Source organism: Bombina bombina, chromosome 5, assembly GCF_027579735.1.
Source record: "Bombina bombina isolate aBomBom1 chromosome 5, aBomBom1.pri, whole genome shotgun sequence".
Classification (NCBI taxonomy): domain Eukaryota; kingdom Metazoa; phylum Chordata; class Amphibia; order Anura; family Bombinatoridae; genus Bombina; species Bombina bombina.
Window position 1 is genome coordinate 333,272,501 of NC_069503.1, and position 24,233 is coordinate 333,296,733.

Consider the following 24,233-nt stretch of genomic DNA (forward strand, 5'->3'; position numbering starts at 1 on the left):
GTGTTTTGACTTAGTTAAAGGGACAGTCAATTCAAAAATAAACTTTCATGATTCAGATAGGGCATGTAATTTTAAACAACTTTCCAATTTACTTTTATCATCCAATCTGATTTGTTCTCTTGGAATTCTTAGTTGAAAGCTAAACCTAGGAAGGCTCATATGATAATTTCTAAGCCCTTGAAGGCGCCTTTAATTACATGCCTTTTTATTTGATTTTCACAACAAGGGAGAGCTAGTTCATGTAAACCATATAGATAACATTGTGCTCACGCCCGTGGCTTGTGGCAGACACTGCACTAATTGGCTAAAATGAAAGTCAATAGATAATAAATAAAATGTCATGTGATCAGGGGGCTGTCAGAATATGCTTAGATACAAGGCAATCACAGAGGTAAAACGTATATTATTATAACTTTGTTGGTTATGCAAAACTGGGGAATGGGTAATAAAGGGATTATTTATATTTTATATATTCTGCTGTCGACTGTCCCTTTAAAGGGACATAAACTTAAATTTTTCTTTCATGATTCAGATAGAGCAAGCAATTTTAAACAACATTCTAATTTATTTCTATTATCAAATTTGGTTTGTTCTCAATTTTGTTGTTGAAAGTCAAGGACGTAAGCTCAGGAGTGTGCATGTGTCTGGAGCACTATATTGCAGCTGTTTTGCAAGAATGTATGGGAACAAAGCACATTTGATAATAGAAGTAAATTGGGAACTTTCCTAAAAGTGTGTGCTCCGTCCGATTCACAAAAGAAAACTTTTGGGTTTTTATATCCCTTTGAAGTCTACATCATATTTCTAATACAAAGATGTAGCTACTACTAGCTAATCTAGAGAGCCAGGTCACCAGTTTATCCCACATATACAGTTTATGTTACGTAAAGGTAAAATAAACAAATTCTGAAAGGTATTTTAATTTGTTATATTTTATTATTAAATGTATTCTTCATTGTCATTGTGTGTTTAACCTCTGCAAACAATTTAAATATATAGCTAAAGTTGTGCTCACAGGTGCAATGTTTTGGTGCTGCTGGGCAGGACATGCCAGCTGAGCCAATCAGGTGCAAGATATGCACTAGCGGCCAATCACTGGTCATATCCTATTGGGGAATGGCAAATAAGTGTCTGGTGAATGAGTTTAACTTTGTGTTAAATACATTTGTAAATTGAAATAGCTAGTTTGTGACAAGCATTTATTTAATAAAAAATGGTCTACTTGGTTGGAACATTTTATTATAAGAAAATACTTTTCCTTTAAGTGATCTACTTTAAACTCCAATATATCCTTCTCTGTCCAGGAAAGGCTGCCTATTAAAATTAGCAGTACTCAAATGTTTGAATGACCTTTTCTTGTTACTGATGCTCAATATTATAATATTTTTAAAGCAAATAGGGGACTTACAGAAAAACAAACAGTCCACACATATATTCATGATTTGTGTTTTATTTTTTGGCAAGTGTACACTGTGCTACAGATGTCCCTGCCCCTGATTAAATGTGTAAAATAACAAGTACAAATAGAAATTAAATGTGATAGTGCAATTATAATTTGTAGAATATCAGAGGATTTAAAACATACAATTTTTTTAATAATGTCTGGATATGGAAGTGATGCATACTTGTTACAGAGAGTACAATACCAATAGTACACAGCACAGCACCAGTGTAGTTAACGCTGCCAAGGAAGCTGTCCAGCCTTCAATCATAAATCCACACACAGCAGCACTTCAAAATAAAGGGACCTTTATTCACAGCAGGGTCACATAGAAGTGCAACATTTTGGGCCTCCTGCCCTTAATCACGCATGATTAAGGGCAGTAGGCCCGGAACGTTGCACATCTATGTGACCCTGCTGTGAATAAAAGTCCTTTTATTTTAAAGTGCTGCTGTGTGTGAATTTATGTTACAGAGAGTACTGTGCCCTAGTACAGGTGTGGAAACCTTTGGCAAATAAAACCATTTAGTTGGCATGTGAGTTTCAGCAATGTCCCTGGTCTAACTCTTTACTGCCCACCCATAGCACCATAGGGCATGCAGATATATATATATATATATATATATATATTTATTATTATAGACAGTGATGGCCAAATTATTTCTAACATATGGGGGCTGCAGATCAATAATTCAGACCTTATAACTTTTTAATGCACTTTTTGTTTTTAACAGTGTTATTATGAGTGTATTTGTTCTTTTACATGCATTTTCAATGTGTTTTGTATACTTTTTTGTCTGGCGTAAAAGTTAACCAGAGCTCTGAAGTCAATCTAACCTGACGTGGTAAATTCAATTGTGCTCAAGCAAATGGGTTTACTTTCAACTCATAATATGCATACTATTTTCTTAGTGCACCATTTGTAATCTAGCCCTTAAATGAGCAGGTTAAATTGTATGGCCTCTACTTGACTGTATGACACAAAATAAAATCTTCACTGTATTTTTTCTGAAAGATTTTACTTTTCAATGTTGTATCTAAAAGCAGTTATTGGATATTCCTGTACTGAGATTATACATTTTATTTTGTGAAGTGTGTCACTGTCCACCAATAAAACAAGGAACCAGCTATGCACAATATGCAGCTTCAATATAAACATCTGTAACAAATTATTTCATACACAAATATGTTTAACTTGTTAAAGGGATATGGAACCAAAAAAATATATTTTGTGATTCAGACAGAGCATTCAATTAAAAAAAAAAAAAAGTTTACTTCTATTGTCAAATGTACTTAATTCTCATGGTATTCTTTGTTGAAGAGATACCTAGGTAGGTTTCTGGAACACTACATGGCAGGAAATAGTGCATCCATTTAGTGCTCTAGTGAAACCGCTGCCATGTAGTGCCCCAGACACGTGCACTCTCATGAGCTTATGTCCCTGATTTTCAACACAAGATACCAAGAGAACAAAGAAAATTTGATAATAGAAGTAATTTAGAAAGTTGTTTAAAATTGCTTGCTCTATCTGAACCATGGAAGAAACATTTTGGGTTTCATGTCCCTTTAAATATTGCTTTTTTCATATGCATGATAACATTTTTTTTTAGGGTTTACTGTCCCATTGAGTATTGGAGCAGTGACAGGAAATAGAAATACTGCTGGTGTAGATTTGTAGAACATGAAACAGCTTATTTTGTTGTGTATCTAAAGAAAAGATATTTACCATTGTATTGTATCATGGGTAATTTTAATTTAATGTACCAAAATATACAGATAAATAATGCATATCTAATTCATTCAGGTGTAGACACAGAGAGAGTAAGACGGCGGAGAGTATTGGCCCAAATCTATAAAGCTCTCTCGGCTTGTGAGATACTATAAGAAATCTCTCCAGTATTATTAGATCCTGTTCTTATTCTATAAAGGCAATTTTTACCTTGAGAACAGTTTGTCTTGCAACGGGTGTTCCCTGTTTTAAAGTATGTGAAGGCGATGCCTACATTACAATAGGACTCGCAAATATTGTATTTTTAAAAATCGCAAGAAAAGAATAATTTAAATACTGAAATAAAAAGTAGTAAAAATTGTATTGTTTAATCTCATTAATAAAATAATACAAAATTGTTCTGCAAAAAATCATATTTTTTGAAGAAATTAAGATTCGTAATGAAATTGTGCAGAAAAGAAACAATTTAAGGTGCATACAAAAAAAGCTGTGATATTCGTATTTATAATATTGAAGTCAAAGTGTATTATTTTTGTTATTGTAACATGAGGTTTACTGCCTTTGCTAGTGGGCTGAACAGGGGAACTTCATGGGTGTAGCTGCAATGTCTCCTCCAGGTTTGGCGTATTCTATAAACATTTCCCCCTTCAGTTCTCACTGTTTTTTCTCTCAATTTAAAATTTTGGCGAGATTGTGTCAAAATATGTCAAGCACTTATTAGCCTAACAGAAAAACACATGCGTATGAATATAGAGTTTATTGTAATATACTATACACTGAAAGCAGAATAATCAGATTTGTATTGGCTGCAGTGCACACCATGCTAACTTCTCTCTCCCAGTGAGTTCCATTACAGTCTATGGAAGACAACTCGCTCGCCACTTGAAGAGACAGCCCCTTTTTTTCCTTGAGGGCAGCCCTTGCGAGTGTGCGTGTGGAAAACCACGTCTGAACTAGAGAAGTTTTTAGAATTGGGCACTTTAATTAAGTCCGTCCAAAAATGAACACCAATTGCATACTATAATAACTAAAACAGCACGAAGGAGCAATGTTGTATCCTGTTTAGAAAATTTAAGAAAGGATAGTTTGAACACAAAAAAAATCTCAACTTATAAAAAAGTAACTTTACTGTACAAAAAAAAGTAAAAATTGTGCTTTGTATTATAGCACCGACCACTGTGCTGTAGACTAGCAGAGTCTGGTTTTTGCAATGACTACTCTTAGTAGTTTTGCTTTGTGCTGTGCTAATGTTATCTATATGACACACAAGAACTAGCGCTATCTAACTGTGAAAAATTGTCAAAATGCACTGAGATAAGAGGCAGCCTTCAAGGGCTTAGAAATTAGCATCTGAACCTACCTAGGTTTAGCTTTCAACAAAGAATACCAAGAAAACAAAGCAAATTTGAGGATAAAAGTAAATTGGAATGTTGTTTAAAATTGCATGTCCTATCTGAATCACAAAAGTTAAATTTTGACTAGACTGTCCCTTTAAGCCTATTTATATTGAAACAAACGCACAAGACATATAATTGTTTAATAAATCAATATCAATTCTAAAATTTGCACACTAGCCCTGCAAAAATATCGAATATGATCTTATGGTGATTTGAAATACTATAAACAAATAAAGAAATCTTAAAAAGTATATGATAAAGGGCTATTTTATGTTATACAAAACCATATTACAATTCTTAAAGTGAATGTCAATTTTCAAACTACTCAAGGCTCCTAATACTTCTATTATACATGGTGATTCAAACCGTCAACTTTAAAAAATAAATAAAATAATAATTTATAATATATTTTATATACTAACTTTGCTCCGTTTTGAGCCACAACTCCTCCCATAAGGCACTTCCTTGTTTTGCAGAGAGTGAGGTATAGAGTGGTCCCACCTACTCTATACGTATCTCTGATGCGCGCATCCTTGATGCCCTTACTTTGCGCATGCGTGAAAAAACATTTGTACTTAATCTGCGCATGCGTTTAGAAAACTAAATACTAAATGTGCGCAAGCGTGAAAATAGGATAGACAGGCTGCGCATGCGTTAATATCCGACCTCCTCAAAGCGCAATATAGTATTCAATTAATGTATCCCACGGGCACTGTGAGCAGTGGCATACAGCGCTGTCAGAGCCACCGCGACCAGTGGTGTACAGTGCAGGCAGTGGGAATATAATTATTGGTATACAGTACTGACAGGGGCACCGTGACTAGCGGTATACAGTACCTGCAAGAGTAATGGGTCTTATAGAGCATGTGCATCTCGTGGACACGCATCACTTCTGAAGCTGGGTATTAGAAGCTAACGCATGCGCAGAATAAGCGCATGACGTTGCAAAAAAGGGGTTGAACGCCACAGGGTAAAAAAACGGATTGGCAATCGCTATTGTCAATTATTTCCAAATAGAGGGACAAAATGGTGGGTAGAGGAATCTCGGCTCCAAAAATGAGATAAAAAGGTATATATTGGAATATTTGGAGCAAGCACACACAAAAAAATGATGAATTAAGGTCCACCTAAATTGTTGCGAGTGATAATATGGCAATAAGCGACACTGTTGAGTTTACATTCACTTTAATGTTCACACTGGATTTGATGTAAAATAAAATCTTTTTGTTTTTATGTAATTAAGAATATTACAAGAGAAAAATACATAATTTTTATTATTAAGTGAAGGCGTGATGCTATTGTTTTATCTTAAACTACTCTTAGCAACTCTTTAGGTCTGTATTTGTCACATATTAAAAGATGACTGATTGTTTCTTTGAAGTTATATCTAATACAACATCATGTATTCATGGCAAGTAATGTTCCTAATCTGTTCCTAATCTGCGTGTAATGGGATTAGAATGTCTTTTTTTTATTTTTGTGTTACAGGCCTCATCTTCATTAAAAGAAACACAAATGTATGACCCTCAGGCTCTCAGGCAGGGGGTATCCCTGACAGGACAGTATAGTGCAAGCACCGCTGCGTCTTCAGCTCACACTCACGCCTCTATGGAAGGGAAATCTAATAGCAGCCATCAGGCCTTACTGCAGCATTTACTGCTGAAAGAACAAATGCGTCAGCAAAAGATTTTAGCTTCAGGTAATTACAGAGAAGCGTAATGAAAGATATTCTGTGATTTAAGTTCACTTCATGAAATTTTGGTACAGTTTGTAATATATATGTGATTAAAGGACGTGGAGGTGGGGGCTACATCTAAAGTTAAAATACACAAAAATTAATTTCCTCACCTCAGTAGTTCCCTTTAAATTTAAAGTTCAAGTGATTAATTAGTGGTGAAGTCAGTTTAAAAAGAAAATGAAGCATTTAGTAAATTGACATTTAATAGACACATTTCTTATCTAAAATCATGTAATCCTTGTCTGTAATTAAGTACCCAGTATAATTATTGTGTTTTAAAATGATTATCTCTAGATTATATAGTGATACAAAATGTGACTCTGAGAAGCAGTCTGTCTCCATTCCAGGCTATAAGGTTGAAAGGTTTTATTTCTTTCACATTTATTTTATTGTTTAAATTTTAAAGAGATATTATAGTGTAAAAATAAAATATAATCTCTTATTTTACTATGTGTAATGCCTTCAAAAGGTGAAACTCATACTCAAAGTTGATCTTCTGGAGAACCCCCAGAAGAGGATATAGCTAGTGATTATGCCGGCTTCTTATTTCGCCACCAGTTGTGTTCTCACTAGGTGTAGCACAGGAGCACAACCTTGAATACAAGCTACATTTATATATCTACGTATGCAGTTTAATAGACCTTGTGGTGCAGGCTCGCTCTTGTGCCATCAAGAGCAGATAAGAAGTAGCAGAGTTATTTTGCAGCTTCCTAACATTTTGGTAGCAGATTAAAATCAGTCTGATTGATCTGACTGTGGTGATTGACAATACCTGCTCTTTCATGATTTGTTGCACAAGAGCATAGGGCAGGAACTCTCTTGTGCAATCTTAACTACTGTGAGAGGATACTAGATTGTTGACAGCAAATGCAAGTGGATATGTCACTGCCTGTGAACATTATCTGCCTACTGTTTCTTAAATTTGGCTTTATATCTTAAATTCTTTACATGGGGTTAATCATTTAGTAAAAGAAAGGAATTTGATTTGTTTATTTTATTTCTACAGTAGAATACCCCTTTAATGATTTCACTCATTTGTTTGTATTTTAATAATCTCTATGCATACATTTCTACATAAGAACTGTCCTACTGTACATTCCAGTCCATTGCAGATATCTGTTTTATATCCCTATAAGGTTTTAAAAAACCTAAATCCTGGAGCAAAACAACAGAGCAATATTTGTATCCGGGGCCTTATATTAAATTATTTAGAAGTTCAAATTCTTGAAAAAGACATTAAACACCTGTTAATTTTGTGTAACAATTGTGTTTTCCCTATGCCCCTAAGATCCCAAAAGGCAAGTACTGTAACCTGCAAATGCTGCAAATCAGCATTTTAAAAACATAGGTTACAGAATATTCTTTTGACCTTTCTAGGTAGTGTGTGACAAATATGTTTATTTGAAAAAGAAGGCATCTAAGCTTTTTTTGGTTTCAGTACTCTGGACAGCACTTTTTTATTGGTGGATGAATTTATCCACCAATCAGCAAGGACAACCCAGGTTGTTCACAAAAAATGGGCCGGCATCTAAACTTACATTCGTGCATTTGAAATAAAGATACCATGAGAATGAAGAAAAATTGATAATAGGTGTAAATTAGAAAGTTTCATGCTCAATCTGAATCACGAAAGAAAAAATTTGGGTACAGTGTCCCTTTAAGATATCATGCACCTTCAGACAGGAAAGACAAGTCAATAATTTTATTTTGTTTTGTTCTGATGTTATATGTTTAAAGATAGAAGACAAAACTAAAAATGTATTTATTGTATTTATATAATTCTGTTCATGTGATGTAGTAGATTCAAGCAATATTACAATACACATTTATACAAAGTCAACAAACCGGTATCTCTTCTCATGCCCAACTAAACAGACCCTGTATCTCTTCTCATGCCCACGTAAACAGACCCGGTATCTCTTCTCATGCCCACGTCAACAGACCCGGTATCTTTTCTCATGCCCCCGTAAAAAGTCCCAGTATCTCTTATCATGCCCACGTAAACAGACCCGGTATCTCTTCTCATGCCCACGTAAACAGACCCGGTATCTCTTCTCATGCCCATGTAAACAGACTCAGTATCTCTTATGATGCCCACATAAACAGACCTGGTATCTCTTCTCATGCCCACGTAAACAGACCCAGTATCTATTATCATGCCCACATAAACAGACCCAGTATCTCTTCATGCCCACGTAAACAGACCCGGTATCTCTTCTCATGACCACGTAAACAGACCCGGTATCTCTTCTCATGCCCACGTAAACAGACCCGGTAACTCTTATCATGCCCATGTAAACAGACCCGGTATCTCTTCTCATGCCCACGTAAACAGACCCGGTATCTCTTATCATGCCCATGTAAACAGACATGGTATCTCTTCTCATGCCAACGTAAACAGACCCGGTATCTCTTATCATGCTCACATAAACAGACCCAGTATCTCTTCTCATGCCCATGTAAACAGATCCGGTATCTCTTATCATGCTCACATAAACAGACCCGGTATCTCTTCTCATGCCCACGTAAACAGACCAGGTATCTCTTATCATGCTCACATAAACAGACCCGGTATCTCTTCTCATGCCCACGTAAACAGACCCGGTATCTATTCTCATGCTCGCGTAAACAAAACCAATATCTCTTCTCATGCACACATAAACAGACCCAGTATCTCTTCTCATGCCCATGTAAACAGACTCGGTATCTCTTTTCATGCCCACGTAAACAGAACCAGTATCTTTTCTCATGCTCACGTAAACAGACCCGGTATGTCTTCTCATGCCCACGTAAACAGAACCGATATCTCTTCTCATGCCCACATAAACAGACCCAGTATCTCTTCTCATGCCCACATAAACAGACTTGGTATCTCTTTTCATGCCCACGTAAACAGACCCGGTATCTATTCTCATGCCCACGTAAACTGACTCGGTATCTATTCTCATGCCCGCGTAAACAGACCCGGTATCTATTCTCATGCCCACGTAAACAGACCCGGTACTCCATGCTCAAGGTGAGGTTTTACCAGGAATTAATATGGAGCAGAATTATGCATCTGTGCCATAGGTGTCCAGAAGGCAGAGAAGAGAGGGAGCATGTCCCTTCCTAGAATTTTCTAATTTTATAAATACGCTACGCTATGTTTAGTTTATTGTAACAAAGACTTTTTTTTTTACTAAATTTACTAAAGCTTATTTATTATAAAGGTTTATGCATAACTAGAAAAAAAGAAAACTCTTTTTAAATGTATTTATTTGTTTGTTAAACCTCAGGTGGGGCTCCACTTCTTCACTCATCCCCTTTAGTACCAAAGGACAGAGTTTCACCTGCTGGAAGAGTTGCCCACAAACTGCCTCGACATAGACCCCTCCACAGAACCCAGTCTGCTCCTCTTCCCCAGAACACACTAGCCCAGCTGGTTATTCAACAGCAGCATCAGCAATTTCTAGAGAAGCAGAAACAGTATCAACAGCAGATTCAAATGAACAAAGTAAGTCCAATGTTATTATATGGAAAAAATAAAACAACCATAGTATACAACAATATCAATGTAATACCTTGATGACTGTAATTATTATGTGTATCACTAAATAAACATACATTTATTTTATTAAAATGTTTGTATTGCACATACAGCTCCATTGGTTCATTGTAAAAGAGAACCAATACAGAAATCTTATGATACATCATTTTCATTCACACTTCACATGTCCTAAAACAAGGAAATAAAATGACTAGTGCTTAGGGGACAGCATCCATAGGGCTTTTTCTATGTGAAATAATTACCAAAAAGGCACATGCATTGTGTCCTATTCTATCAGCCACTTTACTGATATCATTTTGTAGGACTACTCTATCAGAGTTAAAGGAGAACATGGGCTTTGCAGAGAGTTCTGCTCCTCATTCAGTGGTGCAAGTGACATATTGGCTTTGGTGCTGTCCTGCAGTATTCATTATTTCTCCTCAAAGTAAATTGTCGCTACACAATAAAATACCACGACACTTATCTTGTGTAAATTGCAATCTGCACTTTAACTCATTAGCTTTCAATGATGGAACATTTTGCAGTCCTTCCAAGCTACCAGTTTTAAAGTTTTTATAAAAATATTCAAGGCTAACGGGCCATGTGACTATAATATCTGCACATAGTTTAACAGGACACAGTGCCCAATATCAGATCTAGGTTTATATAGGAACTGAACTTCAAAGCTGAAACTGGGAAATATATTTTACCTAGTTAATCCTGCTGTTTTTAGTGCTCTAGTTTGCTTTTCATCATTATACTTTCCATATGTTTTGCCTAGTATAACCAAAGAGACACACGCTATCACTCAGTGCTCAAGAGAATATAATGCCATTGAGGGCTTCATCTGCAGCTTAATAAAGTCTTCAAGAGTTACTGATCAGCAGTGGAGCAAAGAATATTAAGACTGATAAAACCTCTTGCATTCCTACAGAATATTCCACACAGTCAGGAGAATACAGCTAGTCACAATACATAACTTTGGCTATATTAATTTCTTTACAAAACATTGTATTTTTCATTAAAACTCAATAATAAATGTGTTTCATGACTTAAAATACTAGAATTTAGAAACAGTTAAATACATATGAAATACATTCAGATTCAGCCAACACAGAAAATCTGTCATATTTAAATAATTCAGGTTGACATTGTTATTATAAAATATTTCAGTGAGAGAATTAATATTTCACATACATTATAAATGATTAAATTCATCAGACAAACATTTCATTCATTCACTTTTACAAACTCTCAGGGTTTTTTTTTTTTGTTTTTTTTAACAATATTTTTTTTAAGTTACAATTTTAGCATGAGACATTTTTCTTACACATACATCATTAGCAGTATTCTTAATTTATTAACTAGAAATAGTTTTAAAATATGTAAAAAGTAACAACAGAACAATTCAGTGTAGTTTTGTTTGTTTTTTGTTAATTTTTTTAGCAGTAAATACCACCTGTATGTAAGACAATTATTTAATTGAAGATTGCTGTTGAGAAAAACATAGACAATCAGAACCAGTTGCCACTAGAGGGAGCCTAATTTTTAAAATTGTATTCACTATTTCTGTCTCCTTTCTCATTTAGAGAAGAAATGATCTACCTGTATAGAATTTAATCAAAATGTCTTGTAGCATCATTATCAACACATATCTGATATCTATAACTTTTATTTTTAAATTTATTTTGACGGGTTTTTTTGTGTTTTTTTGTTACTAGGGCAGGTAATTGCACTATATCACTTTGCTATATCTATGTTGTTTAATGTGTAGCAGTGAATATTTCAAATAGCTTTTTGTGCAACTTATACTTAATATTGACTCTTAGTGAAAATATCAAGAACAATTGTATTATATCTTCCAAAATGTAATATATTAAAGGGACACTCAAGTCAAAATTAAACATTTATTATTCAGATAGAGCATGCAATTTTAAACAACTTTCCAATTTAAGTCCATTAACAAAATGAGCACAGTCTTTTTATATTTAAACTTTTTGAGTCACCAGCTCCTACTGAGCATGTGCAAGAATTTACAGAATAAACATATATGCATTTTTGATTGGCTGATGACTGTCACATGGTACATGTATGCATTTGTTATTGGCTGATGGATGTCACATGGTACAGGGGGAGTGGAAATAGACATACCTTTGAAAATTGTCAGAAAAAAATATACTACTCATTTGAAGTAAAGACTAAGTGCTAATTGCATTGTCTTGTTATCTTGCATTTGTTTATTATGCAAATCTACCGTGTTTACTGTTTCTTTAAGGGAAACAGCCCCAACAAGTGTGCATACATATTTTGGAAGATATTATGTTAAAATGATTAAGCATAAATTAATATCCATTGTATGCTGTATTCCTTATTTAATCAAACAGAGAGAAAACCATACATGCACAATAACTTCTTTGTGCCAGATGAGTGATATGACAGAAACTACAAGTTATTTCCAAAGGAGTGCCCAGGTCAGGTCATAAGTGAGGGGATTAATAGTTATGTGTCTGGCTTAGATCATTAGGAGGTAGGAGACAGGAAGTTGCTTTTTTGGAAGTCCAAAACTTATGAAGACCCCCTCCTTCCTCCATGAAAGGATAAGTCAGTTATTCTAGTAGGTTATATATTACCTTGGCAAGAAGTACAAACAGTACTTGGAGTCACAGAAGGGTGCTACTCTGCTTCCACTACTATGAACGGTCACCTCCATTGTCACCATTATTTTTTTTATCATTCATAATGGTGACAAAAAAAGGTGCATTGATGGCTATTTTTAACAATACATACTGTTTCTAATAGTCATATATTTGTGATGAGCTATTGCTGATTCCACAAATGCAAACAATATTTTAGACCATAATTACCTATTTGGCTGCCATACAAGGATGTATTGCCCCATCTGTTTTACTTCTCTAAACTATTTTATTTACCTAAAATTTATGTTTTTCACAATCATATTTTTTTTCTTTCATTCATTGTACAATCCTGATCTACCTCTTTTGAAAAATAAGTTTCTCATATTCCAAATAAGTGTTTTCAAGGCTGAAATATTTTTTATTTATTTATTTTTGTATGAGAAATACTCAAATTTTTTATTATTCTAAATCTGGTTCATAATGATTTAGGATATTGCCATTTTCACATTGAATATATTTAAAAGGACATGTGACCATTAATTTAATAGAGAAATCCTTCACTTTTAAATGAGGGCTATCATAGATGTAAATATGTATTTTTGGCTGAAAGAAGTAACGTTTAACAAATGTTTTAAATCAAATTTGGTGTCTAATGGGTTAAAAGGTTATCATTTTCGTATTGACCATCTGAGAAGCACAGTGTCTTTTGCCATTCATTATTTGTCATAAAAAATGTACTGGTCATTTAAACGTTCTAGCATTGTCTTTTTTTATTATACATTAGTTAATTATGCTATTCTACTGTATGAAATGGTCCTCTAAGGCAGTGTTTTTCAACCAGTGTGCGTGGCACACTAGTGTGCCGTGAGAGATCCTCAGGTGTGCCACGGCAGACTGACAACAGTGTGACATATTTTTTAAACTTTGCTTGTTTTTTACTCCCAGTGCAGGGGTAGTTTGTAGGAGGCATGGCATAACAGCACAATACATACAGTATGTGTGTGTTTGTGTGTATGTGTATATATATATGCTGCATTAGGCTACAATGTGTGATTTTTTTTAAAATTTTGGGATGGTGGTGTGCCACAGGATTTTTTAATGTAAAAAAGTGTGCCACGGCAAAAAAAAGGTTAAAAATCACTGCTCTAAGGAGTCTCAAGCCTCTGTAGAATGAAAGTAAGTCAAGGGCCATGCTACTGCTTATCACCTGGATCAAATTTCAGATGTGTACAAGCCAGGGGGGGGGGGGGGCACTCCAATGCATATTTTGTGTAAACCTTTTGAACAGCTAAAAAACACAATGTAGACACTAGGGTCAATTGTGCATGACTAAGGGTTTTTTGTATGACCCTGATGCATAGAAAATAAAGGTATTTTATTATACAGGTGCTGATATGGGTGTTACATAAATATAACAGAAAACAGTTGTATTAACAGAGCTTTGCATGAACAAAATAACAACTTTTTAAAAATAACATATAAAATAAAATAATCACAATTTTTCTTTAGAAGACCAAAGCAGTATTTAAGAAACATATATATAATATAATTAGTTGAAACTGGAGCCAGATTAAGTAGATGCTGCTTACATCCGATTTCTTTCTTTCTTTTTTTTCTTTCTTTTTTCTTTCTTATTGCAATCTTGGATGAGCCACTTTATCTTTGGCTGCAGAATAGCTTCCAAACTGTGAAGAAAAAAATGAAAGTATCTTTCTAGTTTTATTTGTATACATAAAACCAGTATGGACAGACTTTATACCACTAGTCCTCTCTTCCTAGTAACTGATTGCTGCCCAATATATGAAACATACTAGGCTATCTACCATACAATGGAACAGGTACATTCTTACAGCGAGAGCCTGTATATTTCATAAGAAAAATGCTCCTGAATTGAAATAGAAGCTGGCATATACAGGTACAAGCAATAAGAAAACTGAGGGGGAGGGTGAAGAAGAGGCATATAGACAAGCCGAGAGATATGTGTAAGATGGAAAAGGGTATACTGAAAAAAAGGAGATAAAGGTGTATTAAGAAACTGAAGAGGGAAGATTGGAAATAAGGGAAAAGGAAGAGATTCAAAAACTAAAATTGAGGTATCTAAGGTAGGTTGAAGATTACATGACAGGACGACAATGAATAAGTAATAGACATCTGTGGGTGAAAATAAGAATCACATTGGGGAAAAGGAAGAGGAATTGGTGATGTAAATGCTGGGAGAGAAAAAAATGATCTTAGGATGGACAGATACAGGCATGAGTAGGGAAGGGGGAAATAAAGAAATGGGGGGAAATGAAGACATCAGTAAAATAGAAGTAATGTATATCAAAAGTATGACAAATGAGGGTAGATAGATGAAGCTGGGGAAAGGCTGGGAGGGAATCAGTAAGAAGCTGTAAGAAAATAGAGGGGTGAAATAGAAAAAAAGTCAGGAAGTTTGGATGAAAAGAGGGATCAGCAGAGGCAAGCAGAAATAAAGGGGAACACCTCTGCAAAATTTAGAAAAGAGGAAGACAGAGTCAGACATGGAAGGAGTGCTAAACTTTGAAAATATAACAGGTGTAAGCTTGGAAGAAGAAAGACTAAACAGGCAAAACAAAGAACAATGAAAAAGCATGATGGAAAAGTGTAAGAGAGAAGCAAGATGGGCAAGTGGGTGAGAAGGGCATGTTGCAGACTTGTAACTTGTTGTGATGTGGGCAATGCTGAAGTATGTCTTTAAATATCCAACCACACCACCTGGTGTTAATAGACTGAAGAACAGTATCCAGTGCACACCTGGGGATTTATTATGAAGTGTGTCACTCCTAGAGCTGGGTCACAGCTTATGCATGTGTGAATATTATTAAATGTAGGGTGTGGTTGCATATTTAAAATATACGTCACTTTTTCTTCACTATTGCATATACTTTTGTCTTATTGAGGTGATATTTATGAAGTATCAAAAGGAGAGGACTTGACAGAATTGGAAGCTTTTTTTTAAGAATTGGTAATTGAACAATATGTTTGATTGGTTTAAGCAATTTGGCCTATTTTTAACTGTCTAAACTGATGGCAACATAAATCATTCCTATAGACTATAATGGAGATACTTGTTACCACAAGTTTACACACTTCATGCCAGCAATGGCAACTAGACCTTTGTTTTATATCAACATATTTGCACTTTTTGTATTTCAGAATAACTTCACTGTTGTAATGGATGTTGGGATGTGGGGCAGAGGAAAGCAAGCAAGAGATACATACAATCTAGAAAAAAGGGAGAAGTACACAATGATTTAGTCAAACCTACTGGGGTAACTCAAGCTAGGAAAGATGGAGAGAAGCTGTCTTTTGGGGGAAAAGGAGAGAAGACACAGAAGAGAGTAATGTGAATGAATAGAATCTATTCATTTACATTACTAGAGAATCCTGGAAAGAGAAATATGATTTGAAGTCAAAACAAAAATTAGTAGGGTAGTGAAAATGCGATAGCCATTTTAATTATATAATATGATATACGCATAGGGAAAACTCTTTCAAATCATTGTAGGTTTAAAAAAATAATATTTATAATTTAAATATATCTGATGTGAGATTTCACTGTTCCATTGCAGTATAGCTAAATACTAAGAACATGCAGGAAAATGTGTTAAGTAATTGTTTTGTGAAACTAAACCAGACATTTCCCATGGCATTAAATGACAGTTATATCTTGTATTGTGTAAATAGAAATCTAGCCTTTCAAAAGTGCAGCAGTAAAAATAATTTCCATTATCTGGTTATAAGATTAGCCTTTCGTGATTTCATTTAAAAATAAAATCCCTTGTCCTTGGATATTATAGCTTTTCTGCATAACTAAATAAATGCCTCATATTCCTTTTCACAACTAAAGTCACAATGACAATTTTTTAATCTTGGAAAAAAACAAGACATATATATATTTTTATATTCAACATTTCATCTATAGGATCTATTGTGTAAAAACAGAAAATAAAAATAATAAAAAAAAAAAACTTTAAAATTTTTCTTGGAATGCAAATTGTGACATTCCATCCAAGTGTGGGTGGAAAGTCTTTTGCCTTACTTTTGAAATATTAATGTTTGGAAATCCGACCTGTTCTTTTCTTTTGGAAGGCAGACTGTTGTCAGTTTTAATTCACCCCTGTGCCGAGGACAGTTGGCTTCCTATGGGTAGCTCTTTGATCACCTTCTCAGGATTTGATTTACCCCAGTACAACCCCACAGAGAACAAGTAGAGGTAATTTTGTGTCAGTTAAAAAAACAGAGCCTAAGGGCACTTTATATTAAGCCCCTAACAATTTTATATTCATTATTTTATTGCATGGAATTTTATATATTTTAATAATCCAATTTAGTATATTATGTTAGACTGGCTAGTTTATGTCACCTGTAGGTAAGAGCAATTTGTTTTTTAAGAAATGTAGGGTAAATACCTCTCAATGTAGTTGTTTGGACCCTGAATAGCAAATGGACATATAAAAGTCAAAATTGTATTTCATGGTTCAGACAGAGCATGGAGACTTTTCAGTTGCTTCTATTGTCAAATGTATTTTGTTCCCTTTTTTATCCTTTGTTGAAAGCATTCCTAGGTAGTCTCATGAGTAGGAATATACTGCTGAGAGTTGGCTGGTAATTGGTGGTTACATAAATATGCCTCTTGTCTTTTGCTCACCAGATATATTCACCTAAGTCCCAGTAGTGCATTTTCAGTGTTAAACACATAGTTATATGCAGTGCAATAATGCAATGCTTTAACAGATTGGAGTATTTTTTTTTTTTTTTGTACTTTTGTGTCCCTTACTTATAATTTAGAGGCTATTAAAGATGTTAAAACATTATTAAAAATAAACATAAGTTGAAACAAAACTTTAACCCTTGCACACATTTTCAATTGCAATGTTTAATTACTGGTATGCATGTGGCATAAGTAATAATATATCTTAAAGGACAAATTAACCAAAAAAATTAGATTTCTTATATTCATTTCAGTATAATATTTTGTATATTTGTTCTTGTATACAGTGGCATTGTTTGCTGGTAAACACTGATTTGATTTGTTATAAAACTATTGTACAATAGTATACAAAGTTCACTACTTATTAATTATCTTCATTTAATAAACTTCTTATGAAACATGAAAATGTTCCGTTCTGATATTTTCCAGAATATCTTCTGTAGCAAATTGTTGTCATAAATATGTTGCAAATTCTTAAATGTAGCTCCCCAACCAAATCTAGGTTTTACTAATTCATAATCTATCCATACACCCTATTATTTATTTCAGTAATAGCCACATAATTTTAACATGTTAGAAAGCATAGGTTATCCATAAACTTCACTTTTCTCTTTGCAGGGACATTAAAGGGACAGTATACACTCATTTTCATATAACTGCATGTAATAGACACTACTATAAAGAATTAGATGCACAGATACTGATATAAAAATCCAGTATAAAATGGTTAAAAACTAACTTAGAAGCTGTCAGTTTAGCTCTGTTGAAAAAGGCAGTTGGAAAGCCCACTGCAAGTGGGGAATTTAAGGCACTCCCCCCTCCCCCTTCTTTTGCATATGAAAAGACCCTTTACACAAACAGGAGCAAGCTGGAGTAGGTATCTGACGGTATTCACATAAAACTTTGGGGCTTGGTTAGGAGTCTGAAAATCAGAGCAATGTTATTTAAAAATAAGCAAAACTATACATTTAAAAAAAAAAAAAAAAAAAAAAACTTTACGGGCTATATAAATAGATCTACAAAACATTTATGCAAAGAAAAAATGAGTGTATAATGTCCCTTTAACTTTAAAGCTACTGTATGAGATACAAACAGATAAGCCTCAAAACATATTCCAAGGCATTTCAAAGTCCTATTGACTTGTGTGTTAACCCATTAACTGCAGTGCAAACCTTTATTGATAATGTGATTGATACACAAATAATTTATTCATTTTTTGTGAAAAAAATGCAAAAGAATAAAGTTTCATATATGCGTATATAAGTATGACAACCTTGTTTTTAAAAAAAAAATCTGATGACTTTGTTATGTGAAATATGCTTTTTTAAACGCACATATTATGACACAATGCTTTCCATCCATATTAGCTTGTATATTTGAAGGTTTCATAAATAAGCACACATACATAAGCACACATACATAAGCACACATAAATAAGCACACATAAATAAGCACACATAAATAAGCACACATACATAAGCACACATACATAAGCACACATAAATAAGCACACATACATAAGCACATATAAATAAGCACACATACATAAGCACACATACATAAGCACACATACATAAGCACACATACATAAGCACACATACATAAGCACACATAAATAAGCACACATAAATAAGCACACATAAATAAGCACACATACATAAGCACACATAAATAAGCACACATAAATAAGCACACATACATAAGCACACATACATAAGCACACATAAATAAGCACACATACATAAGCACACATACATAAGCACACATACATAAGCACACATACATAAGCACACATAAATAAGCACACATAAATAAGCACACATAAATAAGCACACATACATAAGCACACATACATAAGCACACATACATAAGCACACATAAATAAGCACACATAAATAAGCACACATAAATAAGCACACATACATAAGCACACATACATAAGCACACATACATAAGCACACATAAATAAGCACACATACATAAGCACACATACATAAGCACACATACATAAGCACACATACATAAGCACACATACATAAGCACACATAAATAAGCACACATAAATAAGCACACTAATGGATAATAAAGTTAAAAGGAGCTAGAAATGATACATTCAATTTATTTTATCACTTTCAATTGAGTATTTATAAGAAATGTGCTTTTATTTATTTTTGGGAACTTTTCTTATACACATGCTTATTTACCTCCAAATACCTATAGGACAGTGGTTAGTATACAATTACTGTCACTTATGGGAAGAAAAGTATATTTAAATGATATAAAAAAAAATTGGGATATGGACATTTATCAGGTGTTTTCTAGATCTGTAGTTCGCAGCCTATGACATTAGTGCCATTTGAGATTTTTATAGCACTCAGAGAGCTGTGCCAATGGGAGACATAGCTTTTGTCACATTTCTGCCTGCCTGTCAGGCAATGTGGCAGTCAGGGTCAGTGCTATCCTCCTCCTCTCAACTCCTTTACAGGCCCCACACATAAAACTTGAGACAGAGCAAACCAAGGGCAAGTGAAACAAACTAGTAGACAGAAGCTGAGTGGCCCAGGGGCTGGCAGATTGTCTGCAGGGCCAGAGATATGAGAGCTGATACCAGTATTGGACTAGTAGAAGGACTGAAAGGGCACACATCTGTTTTGTTCTTTCTCCTTCTCTCTTTTTCTTTCTATTTCTCTCTCTCATTGTCTTTCTCTTTTTCTATTGCTCTTTCTTTTTAAATATTCATTATTTATTCATTATCAATCCTCTTTCTCTCTCTCTCGCTCTCTCTCTCGCTCTCCTTGCTCTCTCTCTTTCTCTCTTCTATCGCTCTCTCTTTTTTCTCTCTCTCTCTTTCTCTCCTGCAATCTTTCTTCTCTTTTTCTTTCACTTTCTCGTCTTTTTTCACTTTTTCTCTTGCTCTTTTTTTTTAAATTTATTTAAACATTCATTATTTTTTCATTATTAATCCTAATGCAAAAAAAAAATAAGTCTGGGAGGCTAGGTTACTTTACTCAGAGATCGTTGCTGATACTTGTTTTAGATATTTGTCTGTGAATATATTTTCATTAATATTTTACTGTGTTAATTTTATGTCTGTGTATTCTGTGTAATTTGCAAAATCAGTCGACATGTAGGGCTAGATTACAAGTGGAGCACTAATTTACCGCTCCCTTGCAAATGGGCAAATTTGCCTGTTTGCAGGAAAGCAATAAGTAACCAGCCATTACTAGTGGCTGGTTATTGGTACCACAAGCTTGCGGAAGCAATTAGCACGTATAAAATTAACCATCTATTTCAAATTTGAAATAACAATTCTTGTGTCACTCCTGTACATAATATGATATATTTGTTTCCATTAAGTTTCAAACTGGCGAATAGTTCCCGGCGAACATAGCATGTTCGCGTTCGCCGCGGCGGGCGAACATATGCGATGTTCAATCTGCCCCCTATTCGTCATCATTGAGTAAACTTTGACCCTGTACCTCACAGTCAGCAGGCACATTCCAGCCAATCAGCAGCAGACCCTCCCTTCCAGACCCTCCCACCTCCTGGACAGCATCCATTTTAGATTCATTCGGAAGCTGCATTCTTAGTGAGAGGAGGGACAGTGTAGCTGCTGCTCATTTAATAGGGAAATCGATAGCTAGGCTAGTGTATTCAGTGTCCACTACAGTCCTGAAGGACTCATCAGATCTCTGTTGTAAGGACAGCACCCCAAAAAGCCCTTTTTAGGGCTAGAACATCAGTCTGCTTTTTTTTTTTTCCTGTGTAATCTAATTGCCATTGCCTGTCTGCCAGCGTGTGTGTCAGGCTCACAGCGTATACTGTGCCCACTTGCCCAGTGCCACCACTCATATCTGGTGTAACAGTAGTGTACATTTTAAAAAAAAAACACTTTTTTGATTGTGAAATAATAGCAGACAGCTGCCGGTACCCAAGATGGCCACCAATAAGGCAGATGGGGAGGATTAGAGAGCTGTTTTGGGGGGATCAGGGAGGTTGGGGGCTAAGGGGAATGCTACACCACAGCATATGTAAATATGCTAAAAAAATTTAAAAACCTTGTATTTTAGTACTGGCAGACTTTCTGCCAGTACTTAAAGGGACACTGTACCCACATTTTTTTCTTTTGTGATTCAGATAGAGCATAACATTTTAAGCAACTTTCTAATTTACTCCTATTATCAATTTTTCTTCGTTCTCTTGCTATCTTTATTTGAAAAAGAAGGCATCTAAGCTTTTTTCTTCGTTCAGAACTCTGCACAGCACTTTTTAATTGGTGGATGAATTTATCCACCAATCAGCAAAGACAACCCAGGTTGTTCACCAAAAATGGGCCAGCATCTAAACTTACATTTTTGCATTTCAAATAAAGATACCAAGAGAATAAAGAACATTTGATAATAGGAGTAAATTAGAAAATTGCTTAAAATTGTATGCTCTATCTGAATCACGAAAGAAAAAATTTAGGTACAGTGTCCCTTTAAGATGGCGGGGACAATTGTGGGGTGGGGGAGGGAAGGGAGCTGTTTGGGAGGGATCAGGGGGTCTGATGTGTCAGGTGGGAGGCTGATCTCTACACTAAAGCTAAAATTAACCCTGCAAGCTCCCTACAAACTACCTAATTAACCCCTTCACTGCTAGCCATAATACACGTGTGATGCGCAGCAGCATTTAGTGGCCTTCTAATTACCAGAAAGCAACGCCAAAGTCATATATGTCTGCTATTTCTGAACAAAGGGGATCCCAGAGAAGCATTTACAACCATTTGTGCCATAATTGCACAAGCTGTTTGTAAATAATTTCAGTGAGAAACCTAAAATTGCGAAAAAATTTAATTTTTTTTTTAAATTTGATCGCATTTGGCGGTGAAATGGTGGCATTAAATATACCAAAATGGGCCTAGATCAATACTTTGGGTTGTCTACTACACTACACTTAAGTTAAAATTAACTCTACAAGCTCCCTTCATGCTCCGTAATTAACCCTTTCACTGCTGGGCATAAAACACGTGTGGTGCGCAGTGGCATTTAGCAGCCTTCTAATTACCAAAAAGCAATGCCAAAGCCATATAAGTCTGCTATTTCTGAACAAAGGGGATCCCAGAGAAGCATTTACAACCATTTATGCCATAATTGCATAAGTTGTTTGTTTTTATTTGATCGCATTTGGCGGTGAAATGGTGGCATGAAATATACCAAAATGGGCCTAGATCAATATTTTGGGATGTCTTCTAAAAAAAAATATATACATGTCAAGGGATATTCAGGTATTCCTGACAGATATCAGGGTTCCAATGTAACTAGCGCTCATTTTGAAAAAAAGTGGTTTTGAAATAGCAAAGTGCTTCTTGTATTTATTTCCCTATAACTTGCAAAAAAAGCAAAGAACATGTTAACATTGGATATTTCTAAACTCAGGACAAAATTTAGAAACTATTTAGCATGTTTGTTTTTTGGTGGTTGTAGATGTGTAACAGATTTTGGGGGTCAAAGTTAGAAAAAGTTATTTTATAATGTTAGGTGATTTATGCCCTTTATGGATTAAAAACCAGACTCTTCATCAACTATGTAATTTTCCATGGGAGTTTTGCCATGGATACCCCTCCGGCATGCCACAGTCCAGGTGTTAGTCCCCTTGAAACAACTTTTCCATCACTATTGTGGCCAGAAAGAGTCCCTGTGGGTTTTAAAATTTGCCTGCCTATTGAAGTCTATGACGGTTCGCCCGGTTCGTCCGTTCGCGAACATTTGCGGAAGTTTGCGTTCACCGTTCGCGAACCCAATTTTTTATGTTCGCGACATCACTATTTCAAACCTATTTGATATGAACATCAAGGATGCACTTAAAACTGTAATTTTGTAAAATGTTCATTGCTTTGATGTTCAACTACACACCCCTTGAAAAGAATATTGAATATTGTTTATCTTTTTGTTGTGATCAGTTAGGGGAAGATATCAATTATTGTCTGTACTGTTCAGGCAGTTGCTATGTGGAATGTTGCATGAATTCTACAGCGTATTCTCCATCTTCTCTGGGGACAGTGGAAAATTAAAATTACAGGAATAGATGGCGAAATAAATACTAAAAGTTAATTACTTTTTTTTAACTATGCACATTTAAGTTTTTTGTGGATGAATTATATTTTGAGTTTAATGTCAATTTATTGTGATCTTTGATCTCATGTTATTGGTCAAATAAAAAGTGACCTTTTTAGCTACTAGATTCATTTTTCAGTCTGCAATCTTTTTCTGAACATCAATAACTTAATAGTGCACTGAACAATTAATTAATTAATTAACAAATACATTTATTTTAGATGCTTTCAAAATCAATTGAACAACTTCGGCAACCTGGTAGCCACCTAGAGGAAGCTGAAGAAGAACTTCATGGAGATCATTCAGCGCAAGAAGAGAGGGCATCCTCCATTGTTAACTTAAGAAGTCACAGCACTATGGATGTCAGAACTGGACATATGGGATCTGTAAAGGTGAAGGAGGAACCACCAGACAGTGATGACGAAATTCATACACATCTTGAATCTCAACAGAAAGCTGCTTTTGTGCAACAGGTAATAGGCAAAGATTTAGCTCCAGGATTTGTTATTAAGCTTATTCTCTGAACTTTGAGACTGCCACACTAGAAAAAAAAAAAATCCCTCAACTTACCAGTTGTTTAAATACATTTTTTTTAACTTATTTTCTTGGAAATTATATATTTCTTCAAAGGCACTTTTCACTGTGGTATCTACAAGGCTATTTTGTATCAGGAGATATAGTTTGAAAATTGCTAAACTAGCATATAGTGCTACTGCAATGGATGGTAGGAAAAGACAGAGTCAAGTTCAAAGACATTCATAATTTTGGCCTACATTTTTTTAGTTTTTGTTTGTGTGAGTATTTACTGTACAGCTTTGCCTTTATCAAACTTGGGGTTGGATTATAAGCACAGCTCGTTTCAAGCTGGAAAATATTTTGGATTTTACAGGTTTCTGTTTTTACAATAATCAGAAGTAGATACAGGACAGGGATGAT

At 34.8% G+C, this 24,233-nt stretch overlaps 1 protein-coding gene across 4 annotated transcripts in view; it reads left to right on the top strand.

Moving 5' to 3' along the window:
* Window positions 1–24,233, top strand: part of HDAC9 (histone deacetylase 9) — a 2,434,493-nt gene that overhangs the window by 1,225,592 nt on the left and 1,184,668 nt on the right. For 2 of the 4 annotated variants that reach the window (XM_053714127.1, XM_053714129.1), the window contains exons 12-14: window positions 6,056–6,266; window positions 9,581–9,798; window positions 23,519–23,770. In XM_053714127.1, the coding sequence (XP_053570102.1) occupies window positions 6,056–6,266; window positions 9,581–9,798; window positions 23,519–23,770 (681 nt within the window). Of the gene's footprint in view, window positions 1–6,055; window positions 6,267–9,580; window positions 9,799–23,518 lie in introns of all 4 variants that reach the window. The other 2 variants (XM_053714128.1, XM_053714130.1) reach the window with 1 other exon arrangement.